Source organism: Polypterus senegalus, chromosome 9, assembly GCF_016835505.1.
Source record: "Polypterus senegalus isolate Bchr_013 chromosome 9, ASM1683550v1, whole genome shotgun sequence".
In the NCBI taxonomy this organism is placed as follows: domain Eukaryota; kingdom Metazoa; phylum Chordata; class Cladistia; order Polypteriformes; family Polypteridae; genus Polypterus; species Polypterus senegalus.
Genome location: NC_053162.1, coordinates 102,917,762 through 102,945,108, shown reverse-complemented (window position 1 = coordinate 102,945,108; position 27,347 = coordinate 102,917,762). Strand labels below are relative to the sequence as shown.

Here is a 27,347-nt window from a genome sequence, read left to right as displayed (position 1 = left end):
CCATTTATTAAAAAAAAAAAAATCTATATATAAAATCCATGCATTAAATCTGAAGTTTCTTGTCCACTTGGGTGTGTCGAGTGGGGATCCCATCTAGTTTCAGGTGTGTTGCTATATAAAGACAAAACTGTGTAAAGTTGGCAGCCCCTAAAAGTACATATTAAACTGTATATCATTGTGTATCATGCAGCCATGATTTTATAATTGACAAGGCTTGTTTGGAAATCACAAATTCATGTTAACTATAAAGACTGTGTGAATCACTTGACATTTACCTGAACAAATTATTTGATTTCACTATCTGTACAGGGTGGTCCAGATCTAATTATACAATTTTCATTACGCTATAACTTAAGTTTATTACACAGAAAATCATCTAAAAAATCCCGGACCAGGAAGTGTGCGAACTGACAACATGAAGAATCGTCTTCGCGCCGAACTGGAATGTCCCTGCATAAATCAAAGTCATCCAGACAATCTGGATCTGCATAATTAGATCTGGACCACCTTGTACAATAATGGATAGTTTGAGAAGTTTCAGTGCATGTAATACAACACACAAGACATTATATAGATATTTGAACTGTGTATGGTATTATCTTGATTTTACATAGACATTGTTACCTTTAAAGAGGGCTACACAAAAGGTCCAAAACTTGCTTTCACTGTATGTGTCAATATATTTGATAAATAGAACTAACCTTCTGCATATATGATGCCTCAAAAAAAAAAAAAAGACAAATAAACTCCTACAATTTAGACCTGAATAACATATATAATAGAAATAGAGATGGTAGGCATTTTTCACAAGTAGTGAATTTGTCACAGATGTAGCAAAAAAATGCCCATTTCATTTGTTCAAGTATACACCATATTTCACTTTCAAAAAGCTAGACTTTAAAAACAAATTACCTTTACTGATAGGCAGCTGAGGAGCTTCTGAAATGTGGGAGTGATAGGCGGGTTTAGTTTACTAGAAAATATTCCCTTCCACTTCCTTCCTATCAACCACTCTCAAAAAAAGTGTAAAATCAGTTACTTAAGTGGTCTCCATGAAAAAAGGATGTCTATTCGTTTAGCATTAGCTTACCTATTACCTGGTCAAGATAATGGATGGATCAATCTGACTTTGTACATTTCTGTAAAATTCACATATTTGACTGAAAACACAAATACTTGATTATGGGTTGTTTCCATTTCAAATAGGGCTGGGTGAAAGGGACCTAAATTGATGATGTGATTATTTTGTCCCAAAAAAGCAACACTCAAGATTTCTCAATATGTTCTCAAAACACCATAAAGATTAAAAATCAGCACCATATAGACATGAATTAAAAAAAAAAAAAATACGATTTTATGAATAACTGTGCCTCAAAGAAACAGATCAAACATGTTTTTTTCCCCCAACCATTTTTGCATGTCCTCTATTTTTAAGTCTTTATTGTATGTATGCATTACCTGACTCTCCTTCAGTCTGCCCATTTTACCAGGCAAGACAAAGCTCGAATCATTATTACACAAATCAGATCATAAATGTATTATACATATAATGCTTCACAGTCTACATCATTTGTATTGGTTTCACAGTTAGTATTTGCTTAAACATGCCTTTTCGTGTCTGTTACAGTCTGTATGATGCGTATGGGTATTTACTTTATAACATTCTCCAGCACAGCGAGGACTGTATTTCTAGCAACTAGCATTTTCTATCCAGTGTTCTTAACAGCTTTTCACAGTCAGCAGCAGAGAAGAATCTGTAAGGTGCCCATTGAAACTGGAGCCTTTTCAACTACCCAAAACTTAATTTCCAATCCCAATGAACAGAGAAGTAGCATCACCCCATTTACTCCTAAATAACATTTATATTCCATTAATTTATATTTTGTTTCTCTTATACTAACCTTGGTTCATAAAGTAATATGGTTGTGTATTTAATAATCATAACACATTCAAAGATGACCAAGACAAAGTGATTTAAAATGCTAATGCAAAACAGATGCACTACATGTTAAAGATCCATTATTATAATTAGGAAGTGCCATTTCCCTGCTAAACAAAATACAAAAACTCAAAATTAAAATTGCCATTAATGCTGTTAACCTCATGCGCAATCATTGAATAATTCAGATAAACAAAAACCATGAAGGCTGCGGTTTTTATTCCTGCTTGCAACATTTCAGCAGCAAAAAGCATGTAAAAAAATAGATGGTTGAGGGATTACAATATGCGGCTGTCTCACTTCTGGTGTGGTTTAAATTACTGGCTAGTGTAGTTATTTGGCCTATGACCAAGTATGAGTGTTCTCTGGGCACAAGTAGGAAGAAGTGTGTTTTGCAAATACGCCAAGCCACTACAGTGGTTATCTCCATGTCCCTGTTGCTTGTCTGATTATACTCTATGCAATTGAACACTGAACACTATGAATGTTTGCTTAGCACGGATTTATTTTGCTGGGGAGATGGGAAGGCACATTGCAGGCTGCACATGTTATTGCATGGCCTCTTCATATTCAGTAACAGGTTTTATCTTTAGATGTTTTACTACAAATTTGTCACCTCAACAAAAACAAAACCTTTACTAAACAACAAATCCCACCTGTTCAAATGCTTTCCCCCTCAGATTCTTGCTCAATGTTTTCGTACTGCTCACCATTATTTAGTGTGGGCAGAGTCAACATAGACAAGCTCTGAAAGGGCCCTGGAGACTTGGGTGAACTTTGAGATTCGGAAGTAGCTGTGGAAAATTAAAGTGCTGAACATTGCAGTATGGACTTTTGCATATTGATTCTTCATAAATATCAAACAAGAAATCTGATATATTGCCAGCCCTAACGTCCCCTCACAATAAAAATTCTGAGCATGGAATTACTTATTCCATAAAATGCACATAACTTAACCAATCTTTTTCAAAACTGCATTTTTTCACTGAATCCAAATCTCACGGAAACAGCTTGTGGTAGAAAAATTCCAATTTAAGAAATGGATTCAACACACCTAAAATCTATAAAGTACACCAATATTTATTTATTTATTTATTTTGCACAGGAGGATTTTGGTAAATACCAATGTTATTATGTTGAAACTCTTCAATGAAAAGCATATAATTTTGGTTATTCTCCTAGCATAAACTGCCTCAGTTTGAAAATTGACTTCACTTGAATGATATCCACAAAGACAGTAACAAGGAGGTTTAACAATGAACGTGCTAAACAATTTAGGGCCTCCAAACACTAAACTGCACCAGCATTCATCAATTCCCATACACTGACGATAATGTAACTTGCTACAGCAGATGCATTAAACCATTTGTTTTCCTAATATTATACTTGAAATTTATAATTCTCCAGTTAAAATGCTATTAACAGAATTGCAGCTGAATTAGCAACTAGACAGCATTGCAGGTAGTTACCAACTCCATTTCTAAAATCCTGTTTATTAGCTTTCCAAAGAGTAGAGGTTTGGCTATAGAAGGAACAATAACTGCTTAACAGAGAAATTTGTTTGTCAAAAAATATGTTAACCTGTGACTGTCAATTCAATAGCATGTTTTCATATCAAAGTGACAGACAGATCTTTAACCAATAAGATAAATGAAAGCCTCAGGCTACCAAGGGAGGATGTGCAAATATTTGAATGCTTCGATGGATTGGTGCTGTCTAGGACTGCCTATTGCCTTGCACTTAGTATTTCTGGATAGGCTCTAGCCCTCTGTAACCCTGAAATGGATTAGGAAGGTTTGACAATGTATGTATGTATGTATGTGTGTTTAACTAAAATTCATTCCATGTATATTTTTCCTAAACTAGACTTGGATTTCTATTTGTTTTCCTACATCTAGTACATCTTTCAGTAAATGGTGCTAAAAAAATGTTCTGCAGCATTTCATCACTTTTATGTATGTGTAAGCATTGTTTTCTACTATTTTAATACAAAATTGGTTTATAAATTTCAAATGAATAATTCATGCAATATATAAAAATGTGATACATCAAGTAGTTTACATATTTTCAGTACATAAATAATCTGCTGTTCCTTTCAGATAATGTTGATGCTCCACTACAATATGCCAATGGAAGACTACAATTGACACTTAATGTGTGTATTTGTGATATTTCCTGCTTTCAGAAAAGGGAAACAAGGAAATAAAGAGCTAAAATAGGTTAAGCAAATGCAACAAGGTACCAGTGAAAGCCTATTTTCAATGTTTACATGTTAAACGAAAACATACTGAAGAAAAAATAAAATATATACACTTACTGTCCCAGGGCTCCAGACTGTGACTAAAATGGTTGCAAATGTGACCAAAAAACCTTTGGCAATTATTCTTTCTACTTAGTTCGCAAGTGGTGAATGAAATAATTGAAACATTATTTTGTAACAGATATAAAAGGCCATATAATGTTCTATTAACACAAGTGCCATTAAGAGGTGGGATGATTCTCCCCCTTAGAAATTCAGGAGCTGCATTCTGCTAAAGGCTGGTTTTTATACTTGACATTACCCTGCTGGGTGCAAGGGCTGTGTTTTAAAAATTACATCAGACTTGGGGACAAATTCTTCTAACCATGTGACACGGCAGCAGTGTATCCTGTACGGCAAATTTTAAAGACAGGCTGGTTACGTGCCACAATGATGAATAAAGGGCTGAATATGCAAGGAAGACAAGCAAAACATTAGAAATGCATCTGTCCATCATGTAGGTCCCCTGTTATGAAGTGCCCCATGGAACTCGGCATCCCTTCTAATTTTGTGCAAGTGCACCAAGAGAAATTTGTCACATTTCTGCACATCTTTGCACACCATTTCCCTTTTGATTCAACACATACTTCCTTCAATATGCTGGCCTGTCTGTCAGTAAACATGCACACATAGCCACCTGCCCGCTGTTTTTGGGTAGTTAAAATGGTGTGCAATGTCTTTAATAAGCCTATCAGGCAGTCTTGTACTATATAGAACTTTCATATCTAATGTACCTCTCCATCCCTTCCACCAGAGGTGACATTCATTTCCACAGTTGAGTTGTTCATGTAGAAATGTATGCCCCTGTACACTGCTTGCAACATAAACACTATATAGGAAAAATTGTTCTAAAGATTGAAAAATTTTGAAAACAGGAGGAGCCACTCATTTCCAGAGCCAAGGCCCTTGTCACTGAAATACTCTTCTCTTTACAGAATGAACAACGGACAGCTAAAATTGAGCTAAACTTATTTATAAAGACTCTTGTCTTTTGTCACTTTTTCTCCAAAGTGCACTTTATCCTATTTACCGGAAGGGTCAATTATTTCCTAGCAGAAGTAGATGACTAGATTACTGTATGTAACGCACTCCTCTCAGGATTACCCAAAACAGACATCAATCAATTGAAACTAGTGCAGAATGCAGCTGCCAGAATCTTAACTAGGAAAAGAAACTCGAGGACATCTCTCCAATTTTGATGTTACTACATTAGTTACCTGTGCCATTTAGATTGGTCTTCAAAATACTTCTTATGGTTTACAAAGCCTTGAATAATCTCACTCCACCCTATATTTCGAATGCATTTTACCTTACATTCCAAATCATAACCATGAGCATCTGCTTATAATTTCAAGAGCTAAACTTGAAAGAAGTGGTGAGGCAGCCTTTTGCTGTTAAGCACCTAAAATCTGGAATTTGCCAGGCTAATACAGTGGATCACTTCAAAAACTGCTAAAAAACCATTATTTTAATATGTCTTTGTCATGGCTTCATTTACGTGTAACCCTGATATTCTGTATATGCATTTAATTATGTTTTTTTTCCATGGCTCCGAAATCCATACTAATCCCTTCTTTTTCTGTTGTTCTTTTTCCGATTTTCTATGGTGGCAATGCCACAACCACCTGATCAAAGCACTATGCAGTCCCTACATTGATGGATTGAAGGCTAGAGGTCCACATGCCCATCGTCATCTAAATTTTTCCATGTGAAGCCTGAAAACAATGAGGACTGAATGAGATCATTTATGTTAGGCAGAATGCATACTGGGGACTGGGTGATCTCGTGGCCTTGGAACCCCGCACATTGTTTTTTTCTCCAGCCCTCTGTAGTTTTTTTTTTTTATTTTTCTGTCCTCCCTGGCCATCAGACCTTACTTTATTCTTTGTTAAATAGCATTGCCTATTTTTGTATTTTTTCTTTTTCCTTTCTTCATCTTGTAAAGCACTTTGAGCTACATAATTTGTATGAAAACATGCTATATAAATAAATGTTGTTGTCGCCTTCTGTCCCATCACTGGTGGGCACTCATTTCCACGACTGGAATGCGTGCCCCTGCCTGCTGCTTGCATTATAAATACTGGAATTATAAAATTGTTCAAAATGTAAAAGGAAGTCTACTAGATCACTTTCATGTCTATTATATCGCTCTGTCCCATCCATTTGAGGAGACACTTATTTCCTCAGCTAAGCCTTTGCCATAGAGATAAGTGTCCCCAGTCTTCTGTTTTCAAAATGAATACTATACAGTTAATGATTGAAAAAGTCTTGACATACTACAGCTGATACAGCCCCAGAGAAAACATGAACCAAGAGTGATCAGTGTGGAATTGGGCTGTTCTATACACACAACTTCTGCAGTGAAGACCCAGTGTTAGTTGTGCCACATTTACTGCGCACTTTGTTTGTCTACACTCTGATCACACAGCACAGCTGTGCATCACCATATGGATCACCTGGCTAAAAGCTCAAAAAACAGACATTAAAGGGAGAGCAAAACACATTGTACAGCAAAAGGGAGACATTGCCTTTTGTGGCATTTTGTTCCTTTCTCCATGACTTGTTTGGGAAATCTCAAAGTGTTATACTTCAAAAGAAGTATTTGATTTTGCCTCAAGCTGTATCAGGTATTGACAGTTCTGTTCTCAAGGGCATGTCAGACAGACCACTAAGGAATGGAAAGTTGCAGGAGTTTCTGAAGCACACTAGACTCTAATCACTTGCTCAGCATAAAAATATGGTGCACCACAATAGCACACAAATCTCAGGCAGACTGAAAACTAAAAAGTGGGGAAGGTCAGTGACTGGTACTGATACAGCATTACCTTTCAGAATAACCAACTCAAAGGCGCAAGACTTACCAAGTTTAGAGATGATCTTCAATTGCATGTTGAGAAAACGGTGGAGGTTAAAGTCAAGGAACCATGTTTGCCAGTTTGAAAAATGTGAGGAGTAATGCACAGTAAGGAATATCACATGGGTCTGCGATCATTTGAAGTTTCATTGACACTTTTAATTAAGTGGTATCAAGAAGTCATGTTGAAGGATGCATATGATGTAGGGGCTATAGATGTGGAATGGAGATTACAAAAAAAAAATCAGATTAAAATCTGATCTGATCTACCCTCGCTCCTACTCGAGATGACAACAATGAAATATGTCTGTTTCAGCAACACAAGTGGGGGGCTCAAGGCTAGATCACCTCCATTACCTCAGGCAAGAATCACCATCCACAACCACTTTGACCCACTCCACTCCCCAACTGTGCTGGCAGACTTGGTGATGTACAGTACTTAGTAATTTGGATTCAACTGTACAACACCTCAGTATTTCATGGTGTAAATTTAACTTTTTTTCTTTTTTTCATGCTTTCCCAACGAGATATTATAAAAAGAGCACTGACCGTAAAAGCAGCACAAGGAAAAAACTACATTCAATATCAATAGTTGGAGGTTCTTAAAGACCTAGAAGGTCGGGTGAAGCCTACTGTCGACTGCTGGCACTGAACAGGATGAGAGGCTTTCAAAAGAGACAAAACATTGGTTTTGAGGATAAAACGGGATCTTTTCTAGGAGAGACCACAAATAGATTGCAGAGCTTCCTGTGTTTGATTGACACGGCCATGCTCATAAAGTACATGTGTAATGCCATGAAAAGTGGATGCTGGTACTTCACTGCGTGAGCAATGGTATGAGAATACAGTCAGACTTCTTTTTTTGGGCAAAACACTAAAACACTAAACACTAGCATGGAGAGTCTACAGCTGCAGATGGAAGCTGCCGTCCATTGTACTTTATGAGCATGCCCTTGTCGATCAAACACAGGAAGCTCTGCAGTCTACTTGTGACTTTACACTGTAGGAAGATAAGTAAATAAACCAAGGTAAATAGGAAATTAACATTCAATCTGGATTTTATATAAGTAACATCTAAATGTTTTTCATATAAAGACCATCAGAAAACAATCAAAAACAAGCACGATACCTTGGCAAGCTTTGTAAGTGCTGCTTTTTCTTTAAAGGACACGCGTGTGGCACTTTGACTGGCAGGATGACGCCAGACCTGTTCCTGCATCCAAACGGTGCCATCGTTCATCTTTACGCCTGGTGCAGCTGCATTGTTCTTATGTGTGAGAGGGCTTCTGATCCCTTTCTCTGATGTAGAGCCCTCATCAACATCGGAGCTCACCTGTTACAGAACATCTTTATGTGAAAACAGCAGTGTCAGATCGGGGGAGCGTGAACGTGACTGGGAGTTTAAAATTGAATTAAAAAAAAAAACTTTTACAAGTACCATAAATTTACACTGGCAGTTACAGATTCAAATCAAACGTATATTTTTATTGTATAAATAGTAAGAATAAGAGCAGCTCACTCCTCAAAACGGTCGATTGGTGTTGAACCAGCGACCTTTTGATTACCAGTCAGCCGTTCTTACTGCTGCGCCAACAAAGCTATCCTGTAAGCGTTGTACCCTAAACAGATTTCTTTTTCTGTGGTTATATTCTTGAGTAAAAGCACACTTGTTTTGCTAAATTTGTACCTTTTGTGAAAGTGTTTATTTGATATTTGGACTCCAGTCTTCACACATTATACACTTCATGTGTAAATTGTTTCAATTACTAAAATATGAAAAATTTTTTTTTTTAGTTGTGTTCAACGATTCCTGCCTTGCACTTCATTCTACAATTTACACAGATCATTGTAGACATAGAACACACATGAAATTTACGTGCTCCAAACAACGATATATTATTTACCCTATACAACTCCAGGCACCACACATGCAGATACCAAGCCTTGGCTTGAGCTGGAAGAACTTTTGCCCATGATGAGCTCCCGGTGGGGGATGGGATAGCAGGCTGCTTGCTGCTTGTGCTAGACACATTTATAAAACAAAAGGTGTTGATGGAGAAGTGTGAAGGAATTTAAGGTGAGCCGGGATTATATGTTTTTTCGTAGGCTTCAGGAATTCTAGTGTTAAGACTGTTGTTGTTAAGCCCCTTCTCAAGAAACATAATCTCAACTCCTGTCTTTTTAAAACTTTAGACCAATTTCTAACCTACCTTTCTTAATTCTACAAAAGGCAGTTTTTAAAAAGAGCTAAACGATTACTTGAATAAACATTCTATTCCTGACAAGTTTCAGTCAGGTTTTAGAACAGGAGTCCCCAACTCCTGTCCTGGAGGGCCACAGTGGCTGCAGATTTTCATTCCTACCCTTTTCTTAATTAGTGGCCTATTTTTGCTGCTAATTAACTTCTTTTGAATTCATTTTAACTGAATTGCTCTTTAAGACTCAGACCCCATAATTGTTTTTCCCTCAATTAGCAGCCAAATAATGAGCAAAACATGACCAGCAAACTATGACCATCATACAATATCTGAAAATAAAGAAAGATGAAGGACTCAGGAATGTTCATTTGCTCAGGTGTCCAAAACATTTTAACAGTGCTCTTAGAAAATAGAAAATCAGCAGTTTTGTACTTGTGCTATTGCATAATGACAGTAGCAACAAGCTATGGAATTAAAGGACAATTTTATTTAACAAGAGTCAATGACCAATTAAGCAACTGGTTGGAGTGAAATTGGTTGGAGTTTGAGGCCCGGACTTAGTTGGTCTTCTGTTGGCTCACTCACTTCACATTTCATGTCTGTTTGGGTGCCATTTAAGGATAGAAATGAAGCAATTCAGAGGAAAAATGAAGATATTCAGGGGAGCAGATCATGTCAATTAAAATCAAAGGAAAAGGAGTTAACTGACAGCAAAGAGTGGTCACAAAGAAAAGGATTTGAATAAAACCTGCAGCTACTCCTGTCCTCCAGGACCGGAGTTGTAGACTACTGTTCTAGAACAAATCATAGTTCAGAAATTGTACTGCTTGAAGCAGTAAATGACTTGCGTGTTAATGTGTACACAGGCCATATTTCTGTTCCTGTTCTCTTAGACTTGAATGCAGCATTTAACACCATAAACCACACTATTCTTATAAACCACCTTAGACAATGGATAGGCCTCTCTGGCAGTTTCAGTTAGTTTCAGTCTTATTTAACAGGAAGAAAATTGATGGTTGTGGTTATTGTATTTCAGAGATCCACGATATTATATATGGTATAACCCGGGGATCAATTCTGGCTCCACTGCTTTTTTAATCTACATGCTCCCATTAGGACAGATTATCTGAAAACATAAGTTGAGTTACCACAGCTATGCAGATGACCCATACAGTAGCTCTATTCACTGATAGTGCCTGATGACCCAGACACTCTTGGCCTCCAGATCCAAGTTCTTCGCAGCATTTCCGATTGGATGAGCAGAAGCTTTCTCAAATTAAATAAGAAGAAAAAAAAAAAAGAAATAAAAATCAAGGTAGAGTTAAAGAATTTGGGGGTAGTTATTGACTTGACCTAAAGTTTAAAAAAAAAAAAAAAAAAAATCACATAATAACCAGATTACTAAGACTGCATTTTTCCACTTAAGGAAGATAGCAAAAGTTAGACCACTTATAATAGGAAAAAAGATTAGTGCACGCTTTTGGTTTTAGTTCACTAGCTTACTGTAATGCACTCCTAATAGGTCCATCTAAGACAGACATCATCCATCCATCCATCCATTTTCCAACCCGCTGAATCTTGAATCTGAATACAGGGTCACGGGGGTCTGCTGGAGCCAATCCCAGCCAACACAGGGCACAAGGCAGGAACCAATCCTGGGCAGGGCGCCAACCCACTGCAGGACACACACACAAACACACCCACACACCAAGCACACACTAGGGCCAATTTAGAATCGCCAATCCACCTAACCTGCATGTCTTTGGATTGTGGGAGGAAACCGGAGCGCCCGGAGGAAAGCCACGCAGACACGGGAGAACATGCAAACTCCACGCAGGGAGGACCCGGGAAGCGAACCCGGGTCTCCTAACTGTGAGGCAGCAGCGCTACCACTGCGCCACCGTCGCCAGACAGACATCAATTGGTTGTAATTAGTGAAGAATACAGAAGCCAGTAACTTAACTAGAAAAAGAAAATCTGAGAACATCAAGATTTAGTGTCACTATATTGGTTACCTTTGTCAGACTGAATTTTAAAATACTGGTTTATAAAGCCTTAACTCTTGCTTTGTCCTACATTGAGAATGCCTGTCCCCAACGCTCCAAGTCATAACCTTAGATCTTCTGAAGGTGGTCTGCTCATAATTCCAACAGCCAAGCTTAAAAGAAGGTGAGGTGGTATTTTTATGTACCTAAAATTTGTAATATTTTACCAACAGAAATTCCCAATGCCTATACCATGGAAGAAAAAAAACAGCAAACATTTTAATTTGGCTTTCTCATACCTACATTTTAGTTGTATTCCTAATTTTATGACCATAGAGTCTACTATATACTTCAGGGATTTGCAATCTTTACTAATCCCCACTATTCTCTGCTGTTTTTGTGGTCTTTCTGTTGTGGCGCTCTATGCCACCATAACCTGATCAAGGCACCATGCGCCACCTGTGATGATGGAATGAAGGCAAGTGCCTCAGCTGTCCATGAAACAGACTTCATCAAAACCTCTCATATGAAGCCTAGGAAAAAAAAAAAAAAAAGGAGGATAGACTTAAGAACATTTATGTTAGGTAGAATGCCCAGTAGGAGCTGGGCAGTGTTTTGGCCTTGGAACCCCTGGAGATTGTTTTTTTTCCTTCATCTTAACTGGAGTTTTGGTTTTCTGTTCTCCCAGACATCTCAACTTATCGCGGACTCATCCTTAGAGACCTGCATCATAACACTGTATATAAAGATGCTACTCTTTATCTAAGATCATTTAGATTAATCATTTCCCTTCTTTGATACATAATCTTTAATGTTACTGCCTAACCTTAATTTCTCTTTTCTTGTAAATTTCATTTTGACATCTTGTAAAGCACTTTGAGCTACATTTTTGTATGATAATGTGCTATATAAATGTTATTTGTGGGAAGTCTTTCCGTGCAATATTGTCAGTTTTCCACAATATAAAACATCTTGTTGAGATCATACTTGATGTGCCTTTACTACTAGCACAGAGTAGAATAAAACCAAAAGTGCTAAACTCACTCAATGTCTCAACCTTAGAGGATTTAATCAGGATCAGCACAGAAGGCCCATCACTTGAGTAGTAAAAGACCAACTAATTACACTGGATGGCCCTCTGACACAGACATTGTGATGGTCAGTGACACAGAGCCGGAGTAAAATACACTGTTCTTAAAGTGTAAAACTTTCAAACTATGTATAATGATATTCTTTTACTGAAATCATAAATATGGACACAAGAACAAGAGAAGGATGTACTACAGAGGAGAACAAAAATAATTAGGCACACATACAGTACATGGAGGTTTGAAAGGTATGGGAATGAAAGATTAATATTTCACACATTATGTGGCACCTACATCAAATATATTGACTCCTAATTTTTTCCTTTTAGGAGCCACTGGCTCCTTGAGATGAATTTTGTCTTGAGCTCCATTTCATTAAATGTTTTCAGAAAACTCATAGTTCAAACACACCAGCAGTATGGGTACAATATGTAGAAGTAAATGTTCATCTTTGCTGGCCATCAATCAATATCATTCATTCTCAAATCGCACGCTGGTTGGGCAGTAATCAGTAATAGAATTTTTAACTATATCTGAACTTGCTTTAATGGAGTGAAAGACTTGGACAGTAAGTTTTATTATTAACTTTTGCTTAGCTATCAGGTTAAACATTTTTATTTTGCAGAACTGAAACATATTCACAAATGTACTTCTTAAAACTAAATCAAAAATAAAGCTAAACCTATTCAAGCAAAAGTAATAACTCCAAGTATCAAACACCAGCTTATATGATAATTAATCATAATTCAAAACATAAGTGACCAGGAAAGGTCAATCTGTGAAAAACACTGAAGTTCTTTCCAGTTTTTAAGCTGCACAGTTTTGACATGTATATAAACACCTCAGACAGCTGTACAGACTTGTCGTTCTTTCTTCAATTCCAGTACTTCACCCACCTTCGCCCCCCCCCGGCCCAAAATTTGCATATGTGTTTCTGCTTTAGGTATACTATATCTCTGGCTAAAATTTCCACCCAACAACATGGGAAGATGGATCGCAAGCAGTAAACTTAACTTAACTCCAAATCATTTTAAAAACAACTGACAATTTTGTCTCATTAAAAAAAGCCTTTGACAATTTCTCAGAGCATTTACGTTTGCAAATGGTCACATCAAACATTTGCTTGTTTTAATGGGAAAGGATGTACGGTTTTATTAGCCAAAGTGATCCAAGATGCATCAATATAGATATCTGAACCACTTAAGTTCAATAAAACTGTGTTTTATATAAATCAGAAAGATTAACTTTCCAAGAACTTGGACAGAAGCAAAAACCAGTAAATTTATATGAAAAGTATAAAATTTTCATAGTCTGTTTTGTAACAAAGCTGACAGTTCAATTTATGCAAAACATTAAGTTTGGTACTGTATGTTATACTAAATAGCATTACTCTGCAATGGAGTGTGTGCACTGCATACACAGTTTTAATAAATGCATATTTCACTAATATTTATTAGCCCCCAAGGACATTTTGAAACATGTTTGGCTCCCAAATGTCAGTAAATTTTAACTGTATGTTGCTTATTTCTTTGAAAAATTCTGTTGAAGAAATCAAGTAAAGAAAGATTGTCATGCTTCAGGGCCTGGGTCATCATACACAAAACAATATGCACACAGCAAAAAACAAATATCAGATTTACAAAATAGTTTTATAAATCAGAATCACTTTGTAAATGTGTACGTAAATGCACCTCAAATGCCACCCTGAAACATTCATACTGTACATTCAACCTGATACATATGCAGTCTCAATGCTGCAGAACTACACTGGCCGGCAGAACAGCCTCCCTCCTGATGTGTCAAGATCCTGCCAGAGGTTTCACAGGTAGTCCAACTTCTCCAGGATGGCACATCAATACGTGTCAATGCCAGAAGGTTTGCTGTGTCTCCCTGCACAGTCTCAAGGGCATGGAGGAGATTCTAGGAGACAAGCAGTTACTCTAGGAGAGCTGGAGAGGGCCATAGAAGGTCCATAACCCATCAGCAGGACCAGTATCTGCTCCTTTGGGCAAGGAGGAACAGGATGACCACTGCCAGAGCCCTACAAAATGACCTCCAGCAGGCCACTAGTGTGAATGTCTCTGACCAAACAATCAGAAACAGACTTCATGAGGGTTGCCTGAGGGCCCAAATGTCTACTGCGCCCTCTGCTCACTGCACAGCACGGGGGAGCTCAATTGGCATTTGTCATAGAATACCAGAATTGGCAGGTCCACCACTGGCGTCCTGTGCTTTTCACAGATGAGAGCAGGTTCACCCTGAGTATATGTGAAAGACGTGAAAGGGTCAGGAGAAGCCGTGGAGAATATTATGCTGCCTGTAACATCGTTTAGCATGACTGGTTTGGTGGTGGGTCAGTGATGATCTTGGAGGCATATCCATGGAGCGACTCACAGACCTCTAACGGCTAGACAACGGCATCTTGACTGCCATTAGGTATCAGGATGAAATCCTTGGACCCATTGTCAGACCCTACGCTGGTGCAGTAGGTCCTGGTTTCCTCCTAATGCACGACAATGCCCGGCCTCATGTGGCAAGAGTATGCAGGCAGTACCTGGAGGATGAAGGAATTGAAACAACTGAATGGCCTTCACGATTCCCTGACTTAAACCCAATAGAACATCTGTGGGACATTATGTTTCGTCCATTAGCGCCACCAGGTTGCTCCTCAGACTGTACAACAGCTCAGGGATGCCCTCATACAGATCTGGGAGGAAATGCCACAAGACACCATCCATCGTCTCATTAGGAGCATGCCCGACGCTGTCAAGCATGCATACAAGCTCGTGGTGGCCACACAAGATACTGAAAAGCATTTTGAGTAGCAGAAATTAAGTTTTGAAAAATGGACTAGCCTGCCACATCTTCATTTCACTCTGATTTTAGGGTGTCTACACAATTGAGCCCTCTGTAGGCAGAAAACTTTTATTTCCATTAAAAGACTTGGCATCCTTTTGTTCCTAAGACATTGCCCTGTCGTTATTTGTATAGATATCCAACTTCATATTGAGATCTGATGTATCTAATGTGTTTCTTTAAAGTGTTCCTTTAATTTTTGTGAGCAGTGTATATATACACACATACATATATATATATACATACATACATATATATATATATGTATATATGTATGTATATATATCTGTATATACATGTATGTATATATATATATATATATATATATATATATATATATATATATATATATATATATATATATATATATATACACACAAAATGTTTCTGATCATCAAACACATTTAACCATTAGTCAAATATAAACACAAGTAAACACAAAATGCAGTTTTTAAATGATGGTTTTATTATTTAGGGAGAAAAAATCAAAACCTACATGGCCCTGTGTGAAAAGTAATTGCCCCCTGAACCTAATAACTGGTTGGGCCACTCTTAGCAGCAATAACTGCAATCAAGCGTTTGCGATAACTTTCAATGAGTCTTTTACAGCGCTCTGGAGGAATTTTGGCCCACTCATCTTTGCAGAATTGTTGTAATTCAGCTTTATTTGAGGGTTTTCTAGCATGAACCGCCTTTTAAGGTCATGCCATAGCATCTCAATTGGATTCAGGTCCGGACTTTGACTAGGCCACTCCAAAGTCTTCATTTTCTTTTTCTTCAGCCATTCAGAGGTGGACTTGCTGGTGTGTTTTGGGTCATTGTCCTGTTGCAGCACCCAAGATCGCTTCAGCTTGAGTTGACGAACAGATGGCGGACATTCTCCTTCAGGATTTTTTGGTAGACAATAGAATTCATGGTTCCATCTATCACAGCAAGCCTTCCAGGTCCTGAAGCAGCAAAACAAGCCCAGACCATCACACTACCATCACCATATTTTACTGTTGGTATGATGTCCTTTTTCTGAAATGCTGTGTTCCTTTTACGCCAGATGTAACGGGACATTTGCCTTCCAAAAAGTTCAACTTTTGTCTCATCAGTCCACAAGGTATTTTCCCAAAAGTCTTGGCAATCATTGAGATGTTTCTTAGCAAAATTGAGACGAGCCCTAATGTTCTTTTGCTTAACAGCGGTTTGCGTCTTGGAAATCTGCCATGCAGGCCGTTTTGCCCAGTCTCTTTCTTATGGTGGAGTCGTGAACACTGACCTTAATTGAGGCAAGTGAGGCCTGCAGTTCTTTAGACGTTGTCCTGGGGTCTTTTGTGACCTCTCGGATGGTCGTCTCTGCGCTCTTGGGTTAATTTTGGTCGGCCGGCCACTCCTGGGAAGGTTCACCACTGTTCCATGTTTTTGCCATTTGTGGATAATGGCTCTCACTGTGGTTCGCTGGAGTCCCAAAGCTTTAGAAATGGCTTTATAACCTTCTCTGTGTCAGGCGCTCCTATTTAAGTGATTTCTTGATTGAAACAGGTGTGACAGTAATCAGGCCTGGGGGTGGCTACGGAAATTGAACTCAGGTGTGATACACCACAGTTAGGTTATTTTTTTAACAAGGGGCAATTACTTTTTCACACAGGGCCATGTAGGTTTGGATTTTTTCTCCCTAAATAATAAAAACCATCATTTAAAAACTGCATTTTGTGTTTACTTGTGTTATATTACAATTATTGCACACTTTCTGTAAATCCAATAAACTTCATTTCACTTCTCAAATATCACTGTGTGGGTCTCCTATATGATATATTTAACTGACATTTTTATCGTAATAACCATAGCGATTTATACAAAAATAATGACTATTAACAAGGTTGCCCAAACTTTTGCATCCCACTGTGTGTATTATATATATATATATATATATATATATATATATATATATATATAATGTTTGTTAAAACAAACAATCACACCGTGCCAGACTGCTAAAACTTCAAATGCAGCAATACACAAAATGAACTAAATGTGAAAGGAATGGTAGGCTGAACATTCTGGCACTTTCAACTTGAAATGTAAAGAGGGTACAGGAAAATGTCTGCAAGTTTTTAGCTATGAGCTGAAAACAAATACAGGAGCAAATTACTGTGATTAAATAAATGAAAGTAGGTTCCGATTATGAATATATTCATGCATGGAATTCAGTAGCGTGTTGAAGTCAAGCGAAACTGTAATTTCCAAATTCTGCTAAAAAAACAAAAAAACAAGAAGGTTAACTGATATATTGTATATTAATCACAACACTGTAATGTAACCTTAAACCCCGAGATTTGTCATTGAAGGTGCAAAACCGTTTATAATATGTATTACTCTTTTCCAATGAGCAGGGGGATATATATTTATCTTGTTTCTAACTAAAACACTCATCTTTTAGTTTTGGCCTTCAGCTTTGTTACATGGATTACAACTCATTTCGTTTACATAAAAGGATTTGTCCATAGCTAAACTATATCATGTGCCAGAATTCATTACACTGGTCACTTGTCCTAGAAAGGTATCACAAACTACCTTGGCCAACATTCCAGTTAATACCATAGCATATTATGGATGAGGACAGTTATAATGTTGTAAAATGTCAGTAAACAAACATATGAACTCAATTGATAGTTTACGGCAAAACTGGCCAGATTTTAACCCAAAATAAAATAACCACTTTACGATTCATTGATCGATATTGTCAAAAGCAAAGAGTACAGTGAAAATTTGTACTTGCATGTATGGTTGCCATGTTAATTAGTAAACGCATGGTCTAACAGTACGTCACCAAAACAGAAGAACAGCACTTTCAAATTTGGTTCCAGTTCCAATGCTGTGGTTACAATGATTCTTGTGTGAATGTATACCAGGACATGTACATTAGAACTACTCAAATTTAACCACTTAACTTAATAATCAATAAATTAGTTACGTCTATGTATGTTTGTCTGATTACTGAGGAGGTTGAACCAAAGCAACACAGAAACTTGCATGTGATGGTGTGATCTGTCCAGTGCATGCAACCATGCTCATTTACACTGGTCCATCAAGTCACTAAGCATGTTTTTGGAAACTGGAAGAACAATCTGGAATTATCAAAGAAAACCTATACAAACATGACCATCACATATAAATTCCCCATAGAGAAAGACTTGAATATACATACTCAATGACTCCATAACACAGTTTTTGAGAATTACAGAAATTTGTATTGATGTCCCAAAAGGTTAAGGACATATTTCCTCATGTAAAACAGAAAAGAGTTCAGCTATCAGTTTAGCAGCACACTTCAAGTGAAATGTTCATTGAAAAATGTAGATGCATTTCTTAGAAAATAACATTTGTGCAAGCACAGCACTTGAAATAACAAACAAATACATTGCATACACACACATTACTTTTAATTTTTGGTATGTCACTTCTAATGCAGCTAAAAATCTGTACGCTGAAGAAATGGTCAAAAATGGAAATGGAATTGAGGATATTGAAGGACAAACTTCAACACTAGAATCCCCGGAGCAAACTAAAAAAGTCGTAATGCCGGGTCACCGTCATTCCTTTGCACCTTTTAATCAGCATCTGTTTTTCAATGTGAAAATGAGCACAAGCAGCCCGGTACCTCATCTCTAACCCCAACATAAACAGACTTGAGCTGGGAGAATTTCAGCTGCGTATCTGGGTGTGAGATGCCTGGAATTGTATCAGGTCAGGTTGGGGAGCATGCACTGGTAAAGGGTAAATAATATATTATTTGAAACACATACATTTCTTGTGTGTTCTGTGTCTACAATGATCTGGGTAAATGGAGGATGACAGGCAATGCAAGGCAAGAAAGGTTGAACACAACTAAAACAAAGTGCTGACATGAAGTGTATAATGTGTGAAGACTGAAGTCCAAATATCAAACACTTTCACAAAAGGTATAACAAAACAAGTGTGCTTTTATTCAAGAATATAACCGAAGAAAAATAAATTATTAAATGTATACATTACTGACAATGAGTAAAAACTGAAGCCCAACTATCAATTGACAGAGAATCAACATGTCTGCTTGGCTGGTGCATGACATGTATGTATTCCAAATAACAATATACAGTGATCCCTCGCTATATCGCTTCGACTTTCGAGGCTTCACTCTATCGCAGATTTTAAATGTAAGCATATCTAAATATAGATCACGGATTTTTTGCTGGTTCGCGGATTTCTGCGGACAATGGGTCTTAATTTAGGGTCCTTGCTTCCTCATTTGCTTTGCCCAGTTGATGTCATACAAGGGACGCTATTGCAAGAGGGCTGAGAAGCTACCCAATCAGAGCACATATTACATACAGTGGTGTGAAAAACTATTTGCCCCCTTCCTGATTTCTTATTTTTTAGCACGTTTGTCACACAAAATGTTTCTGATCATCAAACACATTTAACCATTAGTCAAATATAATACAAGTAAACACAAAATGCAGTTTTTAAATGATGGTTTTTATTATTTAGGGAGAAAAAAATCCAAACCTACATGGCCCTGTGTGAAAAAGTAATTGCCCCCTGAACCTAATAACTGGTTGGGCCACCCTTAGCAGCAATAACTGCAATCAAGCGTTTGCGATAACTTGCAATGAGTCTTTACAGCTCTGGAGGAATTTTGGCCCACTCATCTTTGCAGAATTGTTGTAATTCAGCTTTATTTGAGGGTTTTCTAGCATGAACCACCTTTTTAAGGTCATGCCATAGCATCTCAATTGGATTCAGGTCAGGACTTTGACTAGGCCACTCCAAAGTCTTCATTTTCTTTTTCTTCAGCCATTCAGAGGTGGATTTGCTGGTGTGTTTTGGGTCATTGTCCTGTTGCAGCACCCAAAAATCGCTTCAGCTTGAGTTGACGAACAGATGGCCGGACATTCTCCTTCAGGATTTTTTGGTAGACAGTAGAATTCATGGTTCCATCTATCACAGCAAGCCTTCCAGGTCCTGAAGCAGCAAAACAACCCCATACCATCACACCACCAGCACCATATTTTACTGTTGGTATGATGTTCTTTTTCTGAAATGCTGTGTTCCTTTTACGCCAGATGTAACGGGACATTTGCCTTCCAAAAAGTTCAACTTTTGTCTCATCAGTCCACAAGGTATTTTCCCCAAAAGTCTTGGCAATCATTGAGATGTTTCTTAGCAAAATTGAGACGAGCCCTAATGTTCTTTTGCTTAACAGTGGTTTGTGTCTTGGAAATCTGCCATGCAGGCCGTTTTTGCCCAGTCTCTTTCTTATGGTGGAGTCGTGAACACTGACCTTAATTGAGGAAAGTGAGGCCTGCAGTTCTTTAGACGTTGTCCTGGGGTCTTTTGTGACCTCTCGGATGAGTCGTCTCTGCGCTCTTGGGTTAATTTTGGTCGGCCGGCCACTCCTGGGAAGGTTCACCACTGTTCCATGTTTTTGCCACTTGTGGATAATGGCTCTCACTGTGGTTCGCTGGAGTCCCAAAGCTTTAGAAATGGCTTTATAACCTTTACCAGACTGATAGATCTCAATTACTTCTGTTCTCATTTGTTCCTGAATTTCTTTGGATCTTGGCATGATGTCTAGCTTTTGAGGTGCTTTTGGTCTACTTCTCTGTGTCAGGCAGCTCCTATTGAAGTGATTTCTTGATTGAAACAGGTGTGGCAGTAATCAGGCCTGGGGGTGGCTACGGAAATTGAACTCAGGTGTGATACACCACAGTTAGGTTCTTTTTTAACAAGGGGGCAATTACTTTTTCACAAAGGGCCATGTAGGTTTGGATTTTTTTTCTCCCTAAATAATAATAACCATCATTTAAAAACTGCATTTTAGTTGTGTTATATTTGACTAATAGTTAAATGTGTTTGATGATCAGAAACATTTTGTGTGACAAACATGCAAAAGAATAAGAAATCAGGAAGGGGCAAATAGTTTTTCACACCACTGTATTAAATAAAACTCCTCAATGATATACGATATGCTTCCCATGCGGCGCTTCACATACTTGAAAGCCCAAACAGCGCATATTGATTTTTGATTGTTTGCTTGTCTCTGCCTGCCTCTCTCTTTCTCTGACATTCTCTGCTCCTGACGGAGGGAAGTGGGAGAAAAACAAAACCAGTTCAAGCACAATACATCAAAGTGCTTGCCAAGAAAAAAATGAAAGGTTGTACGCTCCACAAATTGCAAAGTCAAGGAGGCTACTGAAATTCATATTTGCACACAAACAATAAAGAACAAGCTGAACGAACATGGCCTGCATGGAAGGGTCCCTCGTAAGATGCCACGTATAAGTAAAAGAACAACTTGAAACATCTTAAATTTGCCACAGAACATGTTGACAAGCCTAACTGCTTCTGGAAATCAATCTTATGGTCCAATGAATCCAAATTTAACATGTTTGGATTAGATGGTCATCAGAGAGTGTAGCACAACTCGAAGGAGGAGTATAGCCCATGGTGTCTAAATCCAACCATCAAGCACAGTGGTGGGAGCATGATGGTTTTGGGTTGCACGGCTGCTTCTGGCGTCAGCAATCCGCATTTTATCAAAGGCATCATGAATTCCCATCTGTTGGAAAAGTGCATATGCATCACCACATTTTCCAGCAAGATAACAATCCAAGCATTATGTAAAAAGTGTGTGAAGGCTTTTCTCAAAAAAATTTAAATAAATAAATAAAAAGGTGAAAGTGGTTGAGTGGCCTCCACAAAGTCCAGATTTGAATCTTATTGAACACCTCTGGTATAAAATAAAATGAAATGCCCAGCAGACCCACCAAGCAACAAACAGAATATGAAAGACAAGCTCAAGTACACATGTGAGAGCCTTGATCCAGCCATTTGAAACACCCCTGTTGGAAGCATACCCAGGAGGCTGCATGTTGTTATTGCTGCCAAAGGAGGAAATACCAAATACTGAGCAGGACATTGAGAAAACCCCAGTGACCAGGGGCCTCATGTATAAACAGTGCGTACGCACAGAAATGTTGCGTAAGAACGTTTCCAAGTTCAAATCGATGTATAAAACTTAATACTTCGCGTAAAGCCACGCACATTTCCAAAGTACCTCATACCCTGTCGCAAACAAGTACTGCACTCGGTTTTGCAGACTGGCGGCACCTAGCGTCAAAGCAGTGCTACTGTTCCTGTGTGGTTATCCTTTCTTTTTTAGATCAACATCCCCGAGGCAGTTTTATAAATACACTGAAATTAACTGCATATTGTTTATTAGTTTAATGCATCTGATTGTAATTAACCAGTAATATAATGGTCCACGGAATGGTCAAACAATTCTAAATACCATAGCTGCTTTAGCTTTGTTAAATATACTGCACCTTCTTCTTTCAGCCGCTCCCGTTAGGGGTTGCCACAGAAGATCATCTTTTTTCATAATACTCTCACTGCATCACTCAGCGTATTTATATCACTGTCTCGAATGGGGAATCAAAGATTTACAGAAGCTGCGAAAGATAATTATCGGTATGCAGCATCAAGCACACGCTGCCTCAGCCATGCTGTCTATTGAACTGCTCTCACACGGCAAATGTTTCAAAGCCTTTTCTGTACAGACCTCGCAGTTCAGAAAGAGTTTTATCCCAAGAACTATAAAACGCACTCAATCAAGTGCTCCTTGTAGAACTGTCTGTACTCAGAAGTAGAATTACCTCATGGTAAACTTGCACTACAGTTACAATATTGCACAACTTATTCCACAAACTTCATAAAGCATGTATTTACATATGATGATGATGATATCATTTTTAAGATGAAATGCAGCAAAATGTTTATTATACAGATAAAACTTTAACTTCATTTAAATAATCTATATTGTCAATAATTAAACATGCCAGGACACAGTGCCGCAGCACTAGCTATTAGCTTGTGCTCTGTTCACAGATTCGGCCTGCCTCGTGCTGTATTCTTACTGGGACTGGTGTGACACTGGAAGGATAGATGGATAGAATAAAACACGTACTATGAAGATATTTCAATGTTCCTTAAAAGTTTTGAAGAATAGGCTTTCTAAGCTTACAGATGGCTTAACGTCTATTACAGAGCTGATTGTATGATGATTGGGTATTGGAGAAAGAAAAGCAAGGACAGAAATTGGAGGTTAGTACGTTTGAAAGAGACAGTACTTCTGTACTAGAGCATTTCATCGAAGGTCGCACATGGCGCAGCAAGCATCCGAGACACGAACAATCACTGCACCACCATGTTCAATAACATGATTTAACTCCTATCATCACGAAAATATCATGTATACATCTCAGTATTTTAATTATTTAGAGAGCTGTAGTATCACAAATGTAATGGATTCTGTGTCATGTTGGAGAAAGAGAAAGCCAGTTTAAAAAGCACGTAGTGATCCTCACACATACAGCACATAGAAGTTCAAATACAAAACAAAGCATTTAACTTGCTACTTTAGTTACGATGGGATTTGAGAAACTAATAAACAATTTTAAGATGAAGTTTATGATGTTCTACTTTAATGACAAAATAAACTACGTGATTAAAGTGGAAATTTCGAGATTAAAAGTTGACATTTTGTGCTTTTTCCCACCCACTGTGTGCCTTTTTTTTTTCTCTGTACCCTAATAAGCTTTCATATGACACTCAGCCGGTGGGCTACGACTCGCCTTTTCATGGCGACTTTGATATGTGACAACTTCTTTTTTATTTCGAGCACTTTGCGACTTTGTGAACTCGAGCTTTCGAGTTTCTCCAACACGCTATGTCACTCGATCGACTTCCTTTTGTTGTTTATACCACTGTTTAAACCAACAAATAGTATGTTTTTCCTTGCCTCCACTTGGTATTTTCTGAAACTCTTATATTTTCCCCCGTGCTTTTCACAGAACGCTGAGCTTAAGGGCTATTTATATTGATTTGCATATTCAAAGAGGCGTAATTCTGGAAGGAGTTGGAGCGGGGCAACAGGTGCGTGCATGGCGTTACTTTTCACGTTGACCGGGATTTATGTTGCAGAAGAACGTGAAAGTTGGCGAATACACAGATTCCTGCATCTGGAATTTTTTGTGCGTAAGTACATTTAGGCTTTTGTGCTTACGTCGTTATAGTGCGAATTCTACACACAGCCACAGGTGTACAAATAATTCTTTGAAGGCAATAAATAACATAATTTGAAAACACTTCCAGAATGTGTTTTGAATAAAGTTTTCTTCTCATTTCTTTACATAATACACAATTGTAACATTTTAAATAGTTTTTTTAAGTTTGTACTTCAATATCATTTCCATTTGTTACCAGTTTTTCCACAGTGAACAAATAATTTTTGGCTGTACTATTTTAAGACTAGTGAAAAAACAAAAGACAGAACCTGGCTGATGTCGCTATATGCATGTAAAGTACTTCTCATCCACTCTGGTACAATGTGAGGGATCTTTTGACCCATTACACATAAGGAGTACCATGACCACTGAATTTGAAAATAAAATCCTGCCAAAAATCATGTCAGGGAGGGAAGGGTTTAACAAAAAAAACAAACAAACAATTCAGGTAACAGTGTATTGCTTTAATCACAAAGCTCTAAACATGCCGTTTTGAATATGAATGTGCAATAATACTTAATTTGAAACTGAATAAAATTAGCTTCATATAAAAAGCATACAAGGAGAGTATGAGTGTCCCCTGGTCATATATAGGTTTGGAAGCCAATTATGATCGAAGAACACTTAAAAAAGTCTCAATTGGCAATTTTTAAAATGATGCAACCATGAATGTACGCAGAAAACATTGACAATAGAATGGAAAGCAACTACAGTAGGAACACTGTGCACATTCAAGCATACTGGCCATGATTTATAAAAACACTGAATGCCACAGTTTTGCAGACTACCATTAAGCCAGCATAGTCCATTGAAATTTTAGCCCTATCTGGAAGTAAAAACAGTCCTTAAACTACACACTACACAAGACAGACTCCTTTATATAAATAAAAAAAAAAAAAATGTGCACTAACTTCACTTATTACAAAAAAAATGTTACAAACTTCAAAAACTAAACCTGAACTTTTTTTTGGTTAGTATTGGGGGAGGTGGGGGACCACATTTAAAAAAAAAACGCACACATAGCAAGTCCCTTACAGGATCAGAAAATAAGATAAATACCAGCACCACTGGGCAGAGAGCCAGGAACTAAACCTAGAGAGGACACTGGCCCTTCCTGCCCACTGCACCACCGTTTCAGAATCACCAATGAGTCTACCAGGCACATCTTTTACAATGTTGAAAAAGAAAAACCAACAGGGCTGGAAAGAGTACCCAGAACTGAGAAACTCCAGCTTTAACCATTGACATTTTTGCAACAACCTTCTCAAAACCTCTTAACCCATTCACAGTTGAGAGGATCTGTAGCCTATTCCAACAGCTTGAGTGCAAGACAGGAAAACAAATTCTGGTCCGCGGCTATAAAGAGCACTACACAGCAGCTATGCGCACACACTTAACTCACCTTGTGCAAGAAGTGGCTGCCTGCCACGCAAGGCGTGAAGGTTGTAGTTGTGGTGACGGTAGTTGACGTTGCGGTGCTGCTGCTGGTACTCAGGTTAGCGTTGTTGCAGCTAGTAATTACAATGCCTTGGATCTGAGACAACTCCTTTCTCAGCACTTGCTTCTGGTGGAAACTGAAAGCAGGGTGATTGGACGCCATTGTGAAGAGTAGGAGAAACTGGTCCCCGGTCTGACCGTCATTAAGCTGCAACCCATAATTATTGATGATGGAATCGATGTGCGTAAGGGTTCTGAAGAGGACTCCGGCTGCCTCCCGATTGTCCGAATTTAGCAGGGCTAATGAGATGAGAAGCTTGCTGCGAACAACTTCGTCTGTGATGTTGGTCAAGGTGGCCAGATCGGCAGGGTTGTTAGCCTTGATCTCCGCGTCACGCAAAGAATGGTAGTCCTTACCAGCTAGATCCTCCAAGCAAGATCCCAGAAAGCGCAACTCGATGGGCACGCAGAGGTCGAGCAATCCGCACAGAAACTCAACCCGCTGGGCAGAGTTGAGCTCCGAAAACCAGCGGTACACGTTCTCTCTCTGGATAACAGACCGCTTCTCCACCATTGCTGCCCGTTTTTATTATCGTTTGTCTTTACCTCTAACTCCTATTTTGGAAAAGACGTGAGACGTCAAGCAAGAGTATCCCTTTAAGAGGCTATTTTCCCATCAGCTTTACTAAAACGAAAAAAATAAAAAGGGCAACCTGATAACGCACACAGAAATGCAGGGTTTCCAATGTCGGCGTTACTCCCCGCTAAATGTCTGCAGCTACTCCACTTCAATTTTCTGTACATGACCGGAGAGAAAAAAGCTTTATTTCCATGCGATTCCGCGCATCGCAGCTTCGGCAGCTGTTTACGATCCACCTTCTTGAACCTCGACTTCTTGAACCCTCCAGCAACAGCTTATCGTCTTCTTTGAAGCTCCGTACCAATTTCCAGAGAGCATCTTCTCTGCAACGTTTAAATGCGACTTGCACTCACAAGCGGCATTGTTATTACACCGAGTCAACTCCTAGACAGGCCTGGCCCTTTAAAATTTTCCTCCTTTCCAGTTCACATTCCCCTAAACTCCCGAGTTGAATTGCTTTTGTCAGAGCAAATAATGCCGGCAGGGGATGTGCGTGCGATAGGCAGCAGCTGATATATATATTATTCCTTTCGTTTGCAATCCAGCAAGCCCCACGTGTCCATTTTTAGTTTCTTTTGTATGTCCACTTTTTTGCGTTCAGATTTTCCTTCTTGTTTTACCTTCCTTCGGTTCTTTCAATTTTCCACTAGCTTTGAACGACTGTCAATAACAACAAAAAGTCCAACAACTCTGGTCATGGTTCCAATTGAATTCCAATGAAAAGCCAAGTCGTTTCACGCTGACACGTTTCTTCAAAAGCTACTCTCTTTTTAATTTCAAAAACGAATAACTGCTACACGCATTCTATAATTTGCTAAACAGTTTGTTGTTGTGTGTGTTTTTTTTCTGGAAATACAATTCGATTAGTCGCTTTCATAGGAGAACACAACACTCGCACACCAACCAACCCCAGGCGCACATAAAGCAAGACCGTATTTGTCGATTTCGGCCTCCTATTG

At 38.4% G+C, this 27,347-nt stretch overlaps 1 protein-coding gene across 2 annotated transcripts; it reads right to left on the bottom strand.

Annotated features, from left to right (window-relative positions):
• Window positions 1-73: 73 nt before the first annotated feature.
• On the bottom strand, window positions 74-27,310 carry LOC120535595 (zinc finger CCHC domain-containing protein 2-like). 2 transcript variants are annotated; one of them, XM_039763536.1, is made up of 2 exons: window positions 25,714-27,310; window positions 74-111 (listed from the first exon to the last, which is right to left on the bottom strand). In XM_039763536.1, the coding sequence occupies exons 1-2, from the start codon at window positions 26,320-26,322 to the stop codon at window positions 100-102; spliced, it is 621 nt and encodes a 206-aa protein (XP_039619470.1). In that variant the 5' UTR covers window positions 26,323-27,310; the 3' UTR covers window positions 74-99. The 2 variants fall into 2 exon arrangements, with proteins under 2 accessions (XP_039619470.1, XP_039619469.1); XM_039763535.1 differs by lacking the exon at window positions 74-111 and adding an exon at window positions 11,763-11,808.
• Between the last annotated feature and the right edge of the window lie 37 nt (window positions 27,311-27,347).